At 42.8% G+C, this 17,566-nt stretch overlaps 1 protein-coding gene across 6 annotated transcripts in view; it reads right to left on the bottom strand.

Moving 5' to 3' along the window:
• CFAP61 (cilia and flagella associated protein 61) overlaps positions 1–17,566 on the bottom strand; it is a 127,977-nt gene that overhangs the window by 29,783 nt on the left and 80,628 nt on the right. For 5 of the 6 annotated variants that reach the window (XM_081872598.1, XM_081872601.1, XM_081872603.1 and 2 more), the window contains 3 exons: positions 17,134–17,232; positions 11,669–11,837; positions 4,880–5,054 (listed from right to left, as the gene is read on the bottom strand). In XM_081872598.1, the coding sequence (XP_081728724.1) occupies positions 4,880–5,054; positions 11,669–11,837; positions 17,134–17,232 (443 nt within the window). The remainder of the gene's footprint in view (positions 1–4,879; positions 5,055–11,668; positions 11,838–17,133; positions 17,233–17,566) is intronic. The other variant, XM_081872602.1, reaches the window with a different exon arrangement.

Genomic DNA, 17,566 nt, shown 5'->3' with positions numbered 1-17,566 from the left:
ACAAAAGAGTCCACGAGAATATCCTTGCAGAGTTTTATTCCTAAAAGTCTTTGTGCAAAACACGACTGAATAACTATACACACCAGCACTAACCAACCAACCAACCCAAACACCAGCCTCAGCAAGCTACTAACATTTCTCACTCTATATATACAACCTGCTGCAGGCCGCTGAGTCATGCTGACCCAGCTTTATTCGCATGAAAGAAACAGCGGCCATTTTAGCCATGACAATTTCTTGCTCTCCTCCTCTCTGTTCTACAAAAGGCAACACTGAGTCTGAGGAGGAGGAGGCTGACAGGCAGCACTTGTCATTAAGGTGGCAAGGAGGGCAGGGTGGGGGGGGGCTGAGGGCAAACTGATGTTGCTGCAGCAGTGCCCCATTTGCCCTGGACCAGCCTCCATATGTTCTTGGGATCAGAAACTTCCTGCTGCCCATTTTTGGATCTAAGTAAAAGGTAAACTATCCCCACCCCTAATGATTCAAAGCAGGTATTGACAGTAACAATCTATTCAATGCAGAAAGCATTATTTCCCCCTCCTTCTGACAGTGTTATATGGTCCTGACAGCCACCTCCAGTCACCAGTCCAGCTGCCGCATCCTGGATTAGTTGTAGATTCCGAGTCACCTTCAAAGGTAGCCTGACATAGAGCACATTGCAGTTATCAAAGCGGGAGATAACCAGAGCATGTACCACTCTGGTGAGACAGGGTGCAGGCAAGTAGGGTCTCAGCTGGCATACCAGATAGACAGCTACCCTGGACACAGAATTGACTTGCACCTCCATGTACAGCTGTGAGTCCAGGCTGCGCACCTGGCCTTTCAGGGCACAGATACCCCATTCAGGACAAGGGAGGCCCCCACACTCGCCCACCCTCTGTCCCCCAAGAACAGTACTTCTGTCTTGTCAGGATTCCACCTCTATCTGTTAGCCGCCATCCATCCTCCAGCCACTTCTAGCCACTCACACAGGACATTCGTTGCCTTCACTGGTTCTGATTTAAATGAAAAGTAGAGCTGGGTAGCATTTGCATACTGGTAAACACACAGCCCAAATCCCCTGATGTTCTCTCCTAGCGGCTTCAAATAGATGTTGAAGAGCATGGGGGAGAGGACAGAGCCCCGAGGCACCCCACAAGTGAGAGCCCAGGGGTCTGAACACTCATCCCCCAACACCACTTTCTGGACATGTCCCAGGAGGAATGAGCGGAACCACTGTATAACAGGGCCCCTGGATCCCAGCTCCTCTAGACGGTCCAGAAGGATACCATGGTCAATGGTATCAAAAGCTGTTGAAAGGAGGAGGAGGAGGAGGAGGAGGAGGAGGAGGAGTAGTTTGGATTTGATATCGCGCTTTGTCACTACCCTAAGGAGTCTCAAAGCGGCTAACATTCTCCTTTCCCTTCCTCCCCCACAACAAACACTCTGTGAGGTGAGTGGGGCTGAGAGACTTCAAAGAAGTGTGGCTAGCCCAAGGTCACCTAGCAGCTGCATGTGGAGGAGCGGAGACGTGAACCTGGTTCACCAGATTACAAGTCTACCACTCTTTCACCCGTGTTCCTAGCCTGCCAGAGATCACTGACCAGCATGGCCAAGGCAGTTTCAGTTTCATGATGGAGCCTGAATCCCGATTGGAAGGGATCCAAATGGTCCGCATCCTCTAGGCATGTCTGGAGTTGTTCAGGGACCACTTGCTCCATCACCTTGCCCAACAATGGAAAATTTGAGACTGGGCGATAGCTGGCCATAGTGGCCAGGTCCAAAGATGTTTTTTTAAAAAGCAGTTTGATAAGCGGGTCTGGGAAGACTCCCTTACAGATGGAAGCATTCAGCACCCCACAGAGCCCATCACCCAGCCCTGCCCAGCTCACTTTTATGAGACAGGTGGTTGTTTCCACTCATCCAAGCAGCCTGTTACATCCTCAGTAGTAACAGATTGGAATTGAGCCCATGCAACCTATCTAGACAGGACTCTAGCACTCTCCCACCCTGGCCCTGCTCCCACTGTGCAGTCCACCTCTTTCTGAATCTGAGCGACTATCTGCAAAAAAAATGCAAAATCATTGCAGGAGATCTTGGGGTCTTCACCAGACCCTTGGGGTCTTCACCAGACCCTGTTAGATTACAAACCACCTAAAAGAGTCTCCTGCTGCTGTTTTCTGCAGATGCAATAGAGGCGGTGAATAAAGTCCTCTCTGCTGTCACTATCACCACTTGTTAGGCTTGACGTTGAGCTCTAACCTGTGTTCAGTCCTATTCAGAATGATTTTTCTGCCAATGATACTCCAGCCATTTCAGCAATTGTTTCATCGCCCTCAGCTCTGGGGGAAATCATGGTGCCATCCGGGTTCTATGCAATCAGAGAGGGTGCTTAAGAGCCACAGTCAATAGCCCTGGTTAACGCTGCACCAGGGAATCAGCGGAAAGGCCATCAACATGGAATAAAACATCCCCCACCACTCTCTGGAAACCATTTGGATCCATTAAGTGTTGGGGATGGAACATCAGAATCAGTCCCACCTACGTGCAGAGGGGAAGGGTCATGGATCTAGAAAGTGATCCAGTAGAAAGTGATCCAACTATGGCACTTATTTTGTTTCATTTTTACTTAGTGCCAGATCATCCATATCCATAGAGGTGAACACCAGGTCTAAGGCATATCCACGACTATGAGTTGGGCCAAACTTATTCAGGGACAGCCCCATGGAGGCCATGCTTTCCACAAAGTTCTGAGCGGCCCCTTGTAAGGTCGTGTCAGCATGGATGTTAAAATCCCTCCAGACAACCAGGCCAGTTGTCTCCAGGAGAACATCTGCCGCAATCTGAAAAAGCTCAAGCAGGGTGTCCTTGGTTAAGCGGGATGGTCGGTACACCAATAGGAATTCTGTACTGCTCTTATTGCCCAGACTCCAGAACACGCACTCAGAAAACTGGGTCTCGTCAATAGGACGCCTGATGCAAGCTAATGACTTCCTAAAAATCCTAGAATGGTCATCTATAGTAGCCAGAGCCCCTATCTCTTGTAACTATACCCCTGCACACACACACACACACACACACACACACACACACACACACACACACACTGTGTGTGTGTTGGCTGAGAGCTCTTTGCTGCATAGTGTATTCAATAAATTTGTACATAGAAGTTTCTGATGAGACTATCACAAGCATCCCAATGGAAAGTGTTCTTATACTGGAGGAAGTCAGATATGCAGTGAAAACTATAGCATCTCCAGTCTCTTGGAGTATTCTCAGCAGAGTTTAATTTCTGCCAGTGGTCACCAGGCTTCAGCCCTGGCATATTTTCAATGTTTGGGCTCAGTCTTGAAACATAGTAAGTAGAAACAAAATTAAATGCTCCTAAGCAGAAAAGATATTAGCAGAAGGTGAGAGGGGAGCCTGGTCACCTGACCTCCAGTTCCTGAGTTACGGCTGCATACTGTGACAGGGGGGAGTCTGTGTGTTTCCAACTGCAGCCTCAACATTATCTTTCCTCTTCCTGTCCCAAGATGCAGCAGCAATGCAGGTGACCAAAGGTGGAGAGTATATTTTCTATCCACTCCTGAGGTACAGATAATATTTTCTTCACCACTGGGGCAGAGAGTCCCCATAGATCAAGTCTGAAGAGCCTTTCTATATTATATAGAAAGTTATTTCTGCTACGCCTCTGCAAGGAACAAGGACATCATTATTACAATGATGTGCTCTATGTGAAGATACCCTTGAAGATGACTCGGAAACTTCAACAGGTCAGATTACTGGCTGGGGTTATCTTTAGAACTTATATAACCCAAAACACCTGCATTGTTTGCCAGTTCAGTTCCAGGTCCAATTCAAGGTGCTCATGCTAGTGTTTATTTAAAGCCCTAAATGATTTAGACTCCAAATAATCTGAGAGATCACCCTCCTTCCCTACAGACCCTATTGGGTGTTAAGATCAGCAGGGGTTAAGATCAGCCTCTTGATAGTTCCACCACTCTCAGAGGTTTGGTGGAAAATGCACTATCTACAGCAGCCCCTGAGTTGTGAAATTCCCTCCCCACAGAGGAACACACGACAACTTAACTGTCGAGTTTTCAGTGAATGCTGAAGATGTACTTTTTTACCCTGGCCTTTGATACCCGAGATATGTGTTTTCAGGACCCACCCTATTCATGTGACTGTAATTAGCTGTAACTGTTTTTAATAATGAATTTAAAATGGTTGTAACCCACCCTGGGACCTGCTGGCGAAGGGCAGGTAATTTAATACCCCATTCTATTACAACAACTGAGAAGATCTGTTTGCTCACAATGTAGAAAACTGCATGACACCCCCCTGCATATGTATAATGATGGAATTCTATGTGGATTGGCATAGGAGTTGGCAGAAACAGGTTTAAATGTGAAAACAGTCTCCTAAAGCACATCTATGCATCTTAATGAAGGGGCAAATGTGTGCCTATATTAACATAATGTGCATGGTACCAGTGGCACACAGCGTTGGCATACTTGTACAGAACATGCAGAAAAATCAAAGTCCAATGAATCTGCTGTGCTTCAGATCTCATACTCTTTCCAGCATATTTTAATTTAAAAATGTTGTAAATAACTGCAAAACACATTTACCAATGAAATTATCTAATTTGTTAATTAATGATTAAGGCCAGACTCTGCTTATTTCATGAAATAATTATAGATATTTCCAAACAAATTATGGATTGTTTCAAGCAAAAAAGTATGATGGCCTCCCAAACTGACATGAAGTTGCAAATTAATGCCTAAAACAAATAATGGCAGATGAAGCATTTTGCAAGGATTAATAAGGCTATAATTATATGCTGAAAATGGAGATACACTCAGCCAAAAAATGCATCAACAGCCCCTATCCTCCTTACCTGAGGTATTAACAACTTTGTCTTTTAAATACTTCATTGCTATTAAGGCATCTTCATCGTCAGAAATAGCAAAAAGGTTGGAAGGCACTACTCCTGTATATCTTTGCCTATAGTTTGTTGAGACCTCCCTGTTGGTGAACAATTTTTTGATATCTGCACCAGTAGGACATGGGGCCTGTATTAACAGATGAATAAAAATTGCAGTATTATTATTTGATTACATCAGTTTCCTCATGGATTTATTTTAAAAATTGTAGTGTACTTTTCTATCACAATACATTAGCTAGGAAAAAGTAATGACTCCAGCAGCGGGTGCACACAACAAAGTCACCAAAAGTGTGGGGAAGCTACTTGTATTTCTAATTTGCTCTGAAACATTGAAAATACGGTCTGGATACCACCGCTGTGGGAGTAAGGGCCTCCATCTTCAGATATGTGCAGTACCACAAGGAAGCAGGTAGTCCTTAAGACATTCCATTTCCAGGTAAATTAGGGCTTTAACAGTCAAAAACAACACTTCAAATTGTGTGGGAAAATAAAGAACTGCAATGGCTACCACTTTAAGATATGGTAAGATAAAGCAAAATTTATGGGAACCAGACAGTAATCTAGCAGCAGCTGTATTCTGCACTAACTATGGAATGCCCTCCCATCAGATATCAAAGAAATAAACAACTATCTGACTTTTAGAACACATCTGAAGGCAGCCCTGCTTAGGGAGGTTTTTAATGTTTAATGTTTTATCATGTTTTTAATATTCTGTTGGAAGCCGCCCAGAGTAGCTGGGGAAACCCAGCCAGATGGGCAGGGTATAAATAATAAATTATTATAATAATAACTGAAGTTCCCAAACAGCTTTCATGGACACCCCATATAGTGCATTGCAGTAATATAACCTGGACAAATGGAGGTCAGTCAAGATCAGGTTTATTTTGGAAAAACTGCAGTTAGAGAGCCAGCTGAAGTTTAGTAAAAGGCACCTTGAACCATTTGCACCACTTGGAAACTCACCTGTAGAAGTTTACCTGACAGAGGGATCTAGGAGGAATCTATCTCCCCTGCTCCAAACCTGGTCTTTCAGAGGATGTACAACTTCACTACATCCAAATCTCCATCTTGTCTGGATTAAGCCCTCAGTTTATTAGTCCCATCTTTAGCAATTGTATAGCACAAGTGCTACTCTGTGTGTGGACAAGCTCCCATAATTGGAGATTCATCACCGTGACAACAAACCACTTTGAGGTTTTTTGGGGTTTTTTTTTAACAATTAAATGATATGTGTGTGTATTTGTTGTTGTTGTTTAGTCATTTAGTCGTGTACAACTCTTCGTGACCCCATGGACCAGAGCACGCCAGACACTCCTGTCTTCCACTGCCTCCTGCAGTTTGGTCAGACTCATGTTTGTAGCTTTGAGGACACTGTCCAACCATCTCGTCCTCTGTCGTCCCCTTCTCCTTGTGGCCTCAATCTTTCCCAACATCAGGGTCTTTTCCAGGGAGTCTTCTCTTCTCATGAGGTGGCCAAAGTATTGGAGCCTCAGCTTCATGATCTGTCCTTCCAGTGAGCACTCAGGGCTGATTTCCTTCAGAATGGATGCGTTTGATCTTCTTGCAGTCCATGGGACTCTCAAGAGTCTCCTCCAGCACCATAATTCAAAAGCATCCATTCTTCGGCGATCAGCCTTCTTTATGGTCCAGCTCTCACTTCCATACATCACTACTCGGAAAACCATGGCTTTAACTACACGAACCTTTGTTGGTAAGGTGATGTCTCTGCTTTTTAAGATGCTGTCTAGGTTTGCCATCGCCTTTCTCCCAAGGAGCAGGCGTCTTTTAATTTCGTGACTGCTGTCACCATCTGCAGTGATCATGGAGCCCAAGAAAGTAAAATCTCTCACTGCCTCCATTTCTTCCCCTTCTATTTGCCAGGAGGTGATGGGCCCAGTGGCCATGATCTTCGTTTGTTTGATGTTGAGCTTCAGACCATATTTTGCGCTCTCCTCTTCCACCCTCATTAAAAGGTTTTTTAATTCCTCCTCACTTTCTGCCATCAAGGTTGTGTCATCTGCATATCTGAGGTTGTTGATATTTCTTCCGGCGATCTTAATTCCGGCTTGGGATTCATCCAGTCCAGCCTTTTGCATGATGAATTCTGCATATAAGTTAAATAAGCAGGGAGACAATATACAGCCTTGCCGTACTCCTTTCCCAATTTTGAACCAATCAGTTGTTCCATATCCAGTTCTAACTGTAGCTTCTTGTCCCACATAGAGATTTCTCAGGAGACAGATGAGGTGATCAGGCACTCCCATTTATTTAAGAACTTGCCATAGTTTGCTGTGGTCGACACAGTCAAAGGCTTTTGCATAGTCAATGAAGCAGAAGTAGATGTCTTTCTGGAACTCTCTAGCTTTCTCAATAATCCAGCGCATGTTTGCAATTTGGTCTCTGGTTCCTCTGCCCCTTCGAAATCCAGCTTGCACTTCTGGGAGTTCTCGGTCCACATATTGCTTAAGCCTGCCTTGTAGAATTTTAAGCATAACCTTGCTAGTGTGTGAAATGAGTGCAATTGTGCGGTAGTTGGAGCATTCATTAGCACTGCCCTTCTTTGGAATTGGGATGCAGACTGATCTTCTCCAATCCTCTGGCCACTGCTGAGTTTACCAAACTTGCTGGCATATTGAGTATAGCACCTTAACAGCATCATCGTTTAAAATTTTAAATAGTTCAGCTGGAATACCATCACTTCCACTGGCCTTGTTATTAGCAGTGCTTTCTAAGGCCCATTTGACTTCACTCTCCAGGATGTCTGGCTCAAAGTCAGCAACCGCACTACCTGGGGTGTACGAGACATCCATATCTTTCTGGTATAATTCCTCTGTGTATTCTTGCCACCTCTTCTTGATGTCTTCTGCTTCTGTTAGGTCCTTACCACTTTTGTCCTTTATTATGGTAATCTATATACGAAATGTTCCTTTCATATCTCCAATTTTCTTGAACAGATCTCTGGATTTTTCCATTCTATTGTTTTTCTCTATTTCTTTGCATTGCTCGTTTAAGAAGACCTTCTTGTCTCTCCTTACTATTTTCTGGAAATCTGCATTCAATTTCCTGTATCTTTCACTATCTCCCTCGCATTTTGCTTGCCTTCTCCCCCCCCGGTATTTGTAAGGCCTTGTTGGACAGCCACTTTGCTTTCTTGCATTTCCTTTTTATTGGGATGGTTTTTGTTGCTGCCTCCTGTATAATGTTACGAGCCTCCTTCCATAGTTCTTCAGGCACTCTGTCCACCAAATCTAAATCGTTAAATCTGTTCCTCACTTCCACTGTGTATTCATAAGGGATTTGATTTAGATTGTATCTTAGCGGCCCAGTGGTTTTTCCTACTTTCTTCAGTTTAAGCTTGAATTTGCTATAAGAAGCTGATGATCTGAGCCACAGTCAGCTCCAGGTCTTGTTTTTGCTGACTGTATAGAGCTTCTCCATCTTTGGCTGCAGAGAATATAATCAATCTGATTTCGATGCTGCCCATCTGGTGATGTCCATGTGTAGAGTCATCTCTTGTGTTGTTGGAAAAGAGTGTTTGTGATGACCAACTTGTTCTATTGGCAGAACTATATTAGCCTTTGCCCTGCTTCGTTTTGAACTCCAAGGCCAAACTTGCCAGCTGTTCCTTTTATCTCTTGATTCCCTACTTTAGCATTCCAATCCCCTATAATGAGAAGAACATCCTTCTTTGGCGTCATTTGTAAGTCTTCATAGAATTGATCAATTTCAGTTTCTTCAGCACCAGTGGTTGTTGCATAAACTTGGATTACTGTGATGTTAAAAGGTCTGCCTTGGATTCATATCGAGATCATTCTATCATTTTTGAGATTGCATCCCAGTACAGCTTTCGCCACTCTTTTGTTGACTATGAGGGCCACTCCATTCCTTTTACGGGATTCTTGCCCACAGTAGTAGATATGATGGTCATCCGAACTGAATTCGCCCATTCCCGTCCATTTTAGTTCACTGATGCCCAGGATGTCAATATTTATTCTTGCCATCTCATTTTTGACCACATCCAACTTACCAACGTTAATGGTTCTTACATTCCAGGTTCCTGTGCAATATTTTTCTTTACAGCTTTGGACTTTCCTTTCGCTTCCAGGCATATCCGCAACTGAGCAACCTTTCGACATCAGCTCTGAATCTACTTGTGCTTGTCCTCCGCTCTTCCTCAGTAGAATGTTGGACGCCTTCCGACCTGAGGGGCTCATCTCCCAGCGTCATAACTTTTATATGCCTGTTGTCTTTGTCCATGGAGTTTTCTTGGCAGGGATACTGGAATGGCTTGCCGGTTCCTGCTCCAGGTGGATCACGTTTGGTCAAAACTCTCCACTATGACCTGTCCATCTTTGGTGGCCCTGCACGGCATAGCTCATAGCATCTCTGAGTTATTCAAGCCCCTTCACCACAGCAAAGCAGTGATCCATGAAGGGTGTGTATACACACACACACACACACACACACACACAATTTGTTTAATCATGTTATGTTGATCTTTCATTTGTATGACTACTGAAAGAAACTTTGCCACGGCCACTGTGATATCATTGGACTTGTCGTCCAGAAGATATTTGATATAGTAGGCTTCAGATTGACCCGGCCAATTTGCCAATAGTGGTTTAATCAGTAGTTCCCAAGCTTGATCATATTGTCCGCAATGCAATAAAATATGCCTCATGCAGTCAACGTCCTGAGAGCATACATAGATCCTATTTTGATAAGGGATACTTCTCAGTTTGCCGTTTAACACTTCTGATGGGAATATATTTAATCTGGCTTTGGTGAAAAGACACTGATATGTTGGTACAGACAAATTTCTAAGATATGCAGGTATCTGAAACTCGAACCCGTAGTGAATTCCTACTGCTAATGGGCCACAGATAACATGAGATTGAGATCGGAGATCACTATGTGATATGTCCCAGAGCCTTTGCCTCAGAGATTCAAGGCCAGTATCATTGCCCAGATGGTACAGGAGAGAAGGTGGCATACCAATCGAAGTGGCTTTTCTAACCATAATTTTCATCCATAAAGCTGGTAAACTCCTTGTTGTTTAGGTATGGAAGTAACCCCTTCCCTAGGCCAAAGACTGAGATCTTGAGCCAGTATCTCAGGGCAGCCCACCATGCTTTAGTTGATAGAGGACATTCACCTGTTTTTAAAAATAGTATTGCATTTGGAACACAATTTGGAACTTGTAGGAGGGACCGGAAAAACTTTGCCTGGAAGCCATCAAACCTGGAGAATGAGCCATTGAACCAGATGTTTGAGGCGTAGAGGAGTTGAGAGACAGATTTTGCATTAAATACCTTAATGGCTGATGAAACATAATGGCCTCCCCTTGTATAAAAGAATCGAAGTATAGCCAGTTTGCTTACCTCCGCCTTTTGATAGGCGGTCTGCCAATGATGTTTCCAGGACTTGAATGATGGGATAGAAGACCTAGGTACCGGAAGAATTTGGTCTGCTCTAGTTTGTGACCATCCAGTACTCATTTACTTGGGGAGAATCTCTTCTCCACCAGGACTTTTGATTTTTCATAATTGATGGATAACCCATTACCAGAACAGTAGTCTGAGAATTTCCTTAGTTGGTAGTGCAGGCCAGGTCTGGTTTGGGAGAGGATGGCCGTGTCATCTGCATACAACGAGAGGGGTCTTTCTCGTCCCTATTTTTGGAAGATGGCCATCAGGGTCCATTAAGCTTCCCGCTAAGTCATTCAGAAACAAACTGAACAAAGTAGGGGCCAAAATGCATCCCTGTCTCACTCCCCTATCCTAAATGGTATGTAAATTTTGTTAAGTAAAATAGTTCAGATCCCTGAGCCTCAACTAACTTTCACAGGGATTCTGAGGAACTGAGGCAAATATTGATGGCAACAGATGGAAGTTCTAAGTCTTATTGACAAATTAAAAACTGGCATTGCACTGAGTCTAGATGGCATCCACTCAAGAATTCTTAAAGAACTCAAAGATTGATAGACTTACCAAGCATACAGAAGAGCAAGTCTTGCTGAAGTAGAACCAGCATGACTTCTGCAGGGGCAATTTTGGTTTCCCTAATATTTTTTAATTCTTTGAGAATGTTAACAAACATTATAGAGGTGATCTAGTTGACACTATGTACAGTACTTAGATTTTCAAGAAGCTTTTGACAAAGTACTACACCAAAGACTTCTGAGAAGCATAGCAGTCATTGAATAAGAGGAGAGGTCCTGCTATGGATCAAAAATTGGTTAAGGAACAGGAACCAGAGAATAGGAATAAGTGGGTAATTCTCTCCATGGAGTAATGTAGAAAGTGGAGTCTCCCACTACTTTGTAGTGAATGGAGCATGTGAGGGTAATTAAAGTCACCCATTACTTAGAGCAAATATCCTTACTGATATCAAGAAGAGCTGTTTTATAGTTCTGATTCATTTCAGCAGGGCCTGTGAAAGAGAACAGGATTGTGCCCTTCGTGATCTCCACTAGCGGACTTATGTAGTCCGATCCAATGCATATTTGTTGAGATTTAAGTCTCACTGAGTTTAGTGAGGCTTACACTTAAGTGGAAGTGCATGGGATTGCATCCCCAACTTCTGAAATTTATTTTTTACTTGTTTTTAAGCAAAATTCTGTATTAAGTTTGGTGTATTAAAGAAGTGCAAATTTTCCATTGTTGCAAGGAAGTCACTTTCTCTGTTCTCTTTGATTTCTCTACATTTGTGGGTTTTCATTCATTCAGTTTCCATCTTCACCTGATACTGTTGGCCAGCACAGAGAATGAGATGGTCATAAGGCACTTTTCTCCCATTGGAAACCAGTACATGTTTTGCAGCTCTGTCTATGCCAGTCATTTTTCCAACCACAACATTAATCCATGAACTAAGTGACATCAGTGCGTAGTCATTCTCATTAAAACAATGGCTGTGAAAAAAGAACATGTGATTTTTTATTAGTTGACTGCAAGCATGAATTGTATACTTGGTGAGCTGGTTAAAGTCTCAGAGTGCATCAAGTGCTCTATCTTACAGAAGTTTACTGAAGTACACAATTAGAAATTATTCAGTATAAAGAACTTGAAACAAACAAGTAAAACAATAACCCATTCTATTACATTACGTTATAAAATACTGTAAATGTAACAATAGGATATTAAAATACATATGAAGTTTTAATCATACTTTGCTTCAACTATGATCAGTAGTAGGACAATTCAACAATAAAGTGTGGAGATGCTAATTTACATTGCAACTATGTTAAACTGTAAATTCCTTGAGGTAGGGACATTATGGGCTGGATTCAACTAGTCAGGCAGCGGAAACAAGTGCAATGAATTTCACTAGCACAATGGGGCTCCCTCCCCAACCCCTGTATCAGCTTGGGGAGTGATAGGAGAGCCCAGGCCAATATGCAGGGGTAGGAAAGAGGAGAAATGCTCACACTGATGAAACGACGAGTTTAATGGCTAGTTATTAAACTGGAGGGACAATCAGACAGTGAAAGAAGGGTAACCCCCCCCCACCTAGGAGGCCTATAGGAGAACCAGGAAGGGGCCGACACGGCTCAATTAATGACTGGATATTCACCCTGAATTTAATAATAATAATAATAATAATAATAATAATAATTTTTATTTATACCCTGCCCTCCCCAGCCAAGGCCGGGCTCAGAGCGGCTTACAAGCAATAATAAAAACAAGTTGAATGATTACAACTTAAAAACAAAATTAAAATACAACATTAAAATATTGAAACATTAAAATATTAAAATATTAAAATTTAAACATATCAGGGGCAAAGTGTGGGGGAGGGTGTGATGGAAAAGTTTGTTTACTGAGCATGTTGAGTCCCCGAGTGTTTCTCCCCCTGCCAGCAAACAGTTAACTGGCGCGAGTTCCAAGGGAGGCGGAGTGGAGGGAGAGATTCCTGGGTCTGTGAGGGGGATTCTGTCAGGAGGTGAGGAGAGCGAGAACTCCCAGGAGATGCTCTCAGAACCTGGTTAAAATAGACAAGACACAGTCCCACACGGTGTTTTGCGGGAAAATGGGTCCTCAGAGGGAATACTCTGACAGGAAAGGGCAATAGTGCTTCTGAGGCCAAGGAGGATTTGGGGGTCTGTAGGGAAACAGTCCAGTTAAAATCCTACGTTCCTGTGAGTGGAGAAGTCTGATCTATGGAAGATGTGTAAAAGAAAGTAAGCTTAAGCCTGAACAGCATACAGCCTATAACTTGAAACAGTGCTGTATATGTTTTAATAAAAAGCAACAGCACTGTTTGTTACATGTCTGTGGAAGAAGAAGAACCAAAACTCATTGTTTACAGGGGCCACTAGGGGGCGCATCGGAAGATGGCTGACAATAACATCTCTCCGACCCACATGAGGTAATTTGGAGGCTATGATGGGAGTAATTAGCCTCCCTACCCCCCCCCCCCAGGATGGTGGTGGGGGACTGCCTTGCCTGCTGTGCCCTATACCACCCCCAAATTTGTGGGGATGGGGGCACTAGGCACAAAGCCCTCCTGTGGGATTCTGGTGTTCCTGGACGCCATCCCTGATCCACACCACTAGCTGCAAGAACTTCAAAAGAAACAATTTGGATGAAGCGAATGCACATATTTCGAGGAAGGAGGGGGAGTAAAGACTGCTAACAGAAGAGATCTCTGATAAAATAAGACGAGTCGGAGGAACAAGAGAAATCACGAGAAGATACGCCAAGACTCGGAATGGCAAATGACTGGTGGGGGAGGGGAAAAAAACTTTCCTTTCTTTCCTCATGTGATTAAACAAGAATCCCCTCCCCTCACGAGTCAGAATTGTCGTTTTAAGGACTTAAGCTGTGGATTTAAGGCTGTGTGGAGATAAACTTTCGAACCAAAGCATGTTTTAAGAAGAGCGTGGAATGTATAAGGGCTTTGGAATGACGCAGTTAAAAATGCCGCCGCCATATTGGGAAGTTCTGTCGGAGGACTTAAGTCTGAGAGGAGAAATAGAGAAATAGAGCTGTTTTTATATTGTGGGTGAAACTCCTCAGTGGGACTTAAGAGCGACAGTTTTGCGAGATTAATGATGGAAAGAGCGATGTTATTTATGAAGGCGATGATATATGGAAACCATCTCGATTTGAGGATTGGAAGAACGGAAAAATTCACACAGGATTATTATTGGTGTTTATCGGCTTAAGGAGACTATCAGAAGAGATCATAAAGAAAAAAGAGAAAATATATGAACAAGATGTAATGTGGAAACAGCAAGATAAGACTGGATAGAATTATGAACTCTGTTTGGATTGATTTGGACTGATTTGGACATTAACGCAGTAGCAAGAAGATGATCAGAATCCCCCTTCGGATCTTGAAATATGGGTCCCCCCAACAAAATTTAAAATTCGGCTTTGTAATTCGGAATTTATGTGATGTGATTTAATTTGATTTGATTGGCCGGTTAATAAAAATTATTTAAAAAACCACTCATTGTTTACATCTGTTATAATAAAGTTTGTTTGCAACCTGTTTTCCAAAAAGAAAAATCCACTGTCGCTCGTGATTCATTCTCCATTGGGGATTTCACCTGAGGGAAAGGGAAACAGGCCTGGTGCAGCAGCTCCAGGGAGAGAGAGGGCCGTTGTGCCATTGCAGAGGGTGGGGGGTGCTGGTTGTGCCCACGCAACAGGCACCCTTCTCTAGAAGAGAGCCCAGAGAGGGAAGCTGTGCCAGGCAGGGCCTCTGGGGCGGCTACGCCTCCTTTGCCTCATGGCCGGCAAGGAGCTTTGCCGCTGGGCTGGCCGAGAAACAGAGAGGGCTGTGGTGTGCCCAGAAGTTCCTTGCATGGCAGCCCCACACCAGCACCACGCCACTGCCACCAATGGCATGGAAAGATCCCATTGGGTTCCAAGAGGCAGAAGCAGAACTGATGAAGTTCCAAGAGATGTGGTAATTCTCTTTGAACACTATGGGCTCAAAGATTCAATTTGCAGAGTGCTATGGAATGTTAGAAACCTAAAATACAACAAAGCCACCATTGTAACAGGTGTAATAAGAAACCTAAAATACAACAAAGCCACCATTGTAACAGGTGTAATAAGAAACCAAGAAGAAGAAGAAAATATTAAAGATTGGGGGGAAATTGTGGAATAATTGGAAAATTCATATATGCAAATAAGTTCATTAGCAGGGTAAATGTAAAACAAGCAGCTAAACATATTTTTAAGAGAAACTAAAGAATAACTTAGAGATGGAGTAATGTAGATAATGCAGTGTAAAAATTAAAGCTAAAAAGAAACCACAAAAGGGGAGGAGGAGGGAAGACAAATATATGTGTATTAGAAATATATGTGATTTGTGTTTTTGTAATTTGTATGTCTGTAAATCTTTGAAAAACCAAAAACTAATATATATATATATATATATATATATATAATCTCAATGAAATATTCTAGGATATCAGCCCAACCACACTGGGGCAGAAGAATGGGAACTTTGACCCTGGACCTCTTATCAATGCAGTGACTAAAGCATGTTTAACTAAATCTTTGGACCTTTAAAAAGAATGTACAATTTAGTCAGTCAATGGGGCAAGCTCACTGTGAAATGCTTTTTTAAAAAGCTTCTTCCCACCAATGTAGTGTCCCCTTTGAATGGCCATTATTGTGTCTATGTCCGACAAGTCAATTCAATCCTAGAGGTGGTGGAAGCACCACAAACATGGTGTTTTTCAAAACTGATACTACTTCTGAAACCAGGGAGATCCTATGAAAGCCAAATCATATAGGCTGATAGCTCTCGTGAATGGAGATGCAAAGTTATTCATAGAAATAATGGTCATGTGTCAGGGCAGGTGGCGGGAGCAACTGCTTCACTGGGGCAAGACCTACTGGGAAGGGTTGCTGTGCTCACTAGGCCTGAGCTGTTTTGTTTCTTTGGATAAAGAGTTAACTTCACTGACACCTTGTGAGTCATTGCTGACCTGTGAGAGATGCCAGAGGCCTCCACATGGTGTGGGAATCAGAAATAGGCCACCCAACTGAAAATCACAAATGGGAGGGTAACTGGACCACTCCCCCCCTAAAAAAATCTCTGCTCTCTTACAGGAGGTCTCACTCAAGGTCATTCTCTGCTGGTACTGGATGCAGTTAGACAGGCAAAAATTAACCCCTCTCTTTCCTCTTTATGTTTGAAGGTTGTGGAAAACCTGGTTAATTTATTCATGTTTGGTTGGAATGCCCCCATGTTAAAAACTTTTGAAACAGAGTATTTCCCATTATATCCTCAACCAAGGTCATGTAGCACCAGATGTTTTGGTAACTGTGGAGCATCTTTCACCCAGACAGCTAGGCTTAAATCTGGAGATGGGATTTCCATCATCTCCACCCCCCTTCACCAGGCTCTTCTGCCACTGGGAGTCACAAGCTGCAGTCTGCCCAGTTGCCTGGGTGAGGAGATCCTGCCCCAAGTTTGAAAGCTGATTCTAAGAACAGTAATTATTTCTTCTTCCACATTTATTTTTAAAGCTTATAGAGATGTTACTGAAATATTACAATCTACCATCAGTATCATGAATGTACACAAAGAAGGCAATACTTGAATTGCTGGTTTTTGTAGAACTCCCTCTAGAACAGGGGTCAGAAATCTGGATCACCAGCTGTCCCCTTACTCATTGCTGAAGACTACTTTATGGAGTCATTTACTCAGCAAGACTTGTCCTGAATTGATGTAAAAGCAGAAGGTATTATTCCTTTTGGTTATAAATTTCCAATCTTCCCACAAGTTCTGATATAATAGGCTATCAACAGTTCAAAATTAAGGTTACCAGCTGCAGCAGGTGAAATGGTGAGCTACACTTGATGTCTTAATGATCAAGTGTAAACAGTTACATGCATGTGTTCCTAAGCTAGAAAGATGCATCCATCTCCCCTCCAGTCTGTGAGTTTTAAATTTTAGGAACATTGGGGTTATAGGCTGAAACCTGAAGAATAGAAGTTCATTCAGACTTTTACACTAACAACATTGTAAAAGGCATCCCCAACATTTTAAAAAGGCAAATTGGGGAGTGATCAGGTAGGGATAGATGACAGGGATCACAGGAAAGTAGGAAAGCCAAACATGGCAACTGTCCCTGTCATTCATTACACAAACCAGCCACATAACAGATATATATTTCACAATTTGAAAAGAATGCTTACATTTCAGTCTGTCCAACATTACTGAAAATGATTTAAACAAACCTGTTAGATAAAAACCGGTTATGTAGACAATTTGACTCTTCTTTCCCAGGAAGTCCATGAGTTGAAATCAAGGTTAGGTTGTTAAATTTCAGATGTGGACTAAATGAGGGGGGAAAGGGGGGAACACCAAATCAGATTTGTGGAGGCACCACTGCTGAGACTTAGCTTATGTTTGTGTTTAGTACTTGTAAGCAATTGACTTCTCCACCAACTTACGAGTTCTTCTTGGTTGTTCAGCATTTCATATGCAATCATGCAAAAGCTAAAGGTATATGCTTTGCCAGTGTGGTCATTAGTAATCTAGTTGGCTTTCACAAACTATTTTGATGCTTAAAAACAACCACACATTGTTACCATAATTTCCATATATTTGCAGAACCAACTGCTCAGTGTATTCTTGGTCCTAATGTTGAAATGCAGTTTATGGATAGGG

The sequence above is a fragment of the Podarcis erhardii genome (assembly GCF_964252035.2).
Source record: "Podarcis erhardii genome assembly, chromosome: 8".
NCBI lineage: Eukaryota > Metazoa > Chordata > Lepidosauria > Squamata > Lacertidae > Podarcis > Podarcis erhardii.
This window is presented reverse-complemented; position numbering and strand designations above follow the sequence as displayed.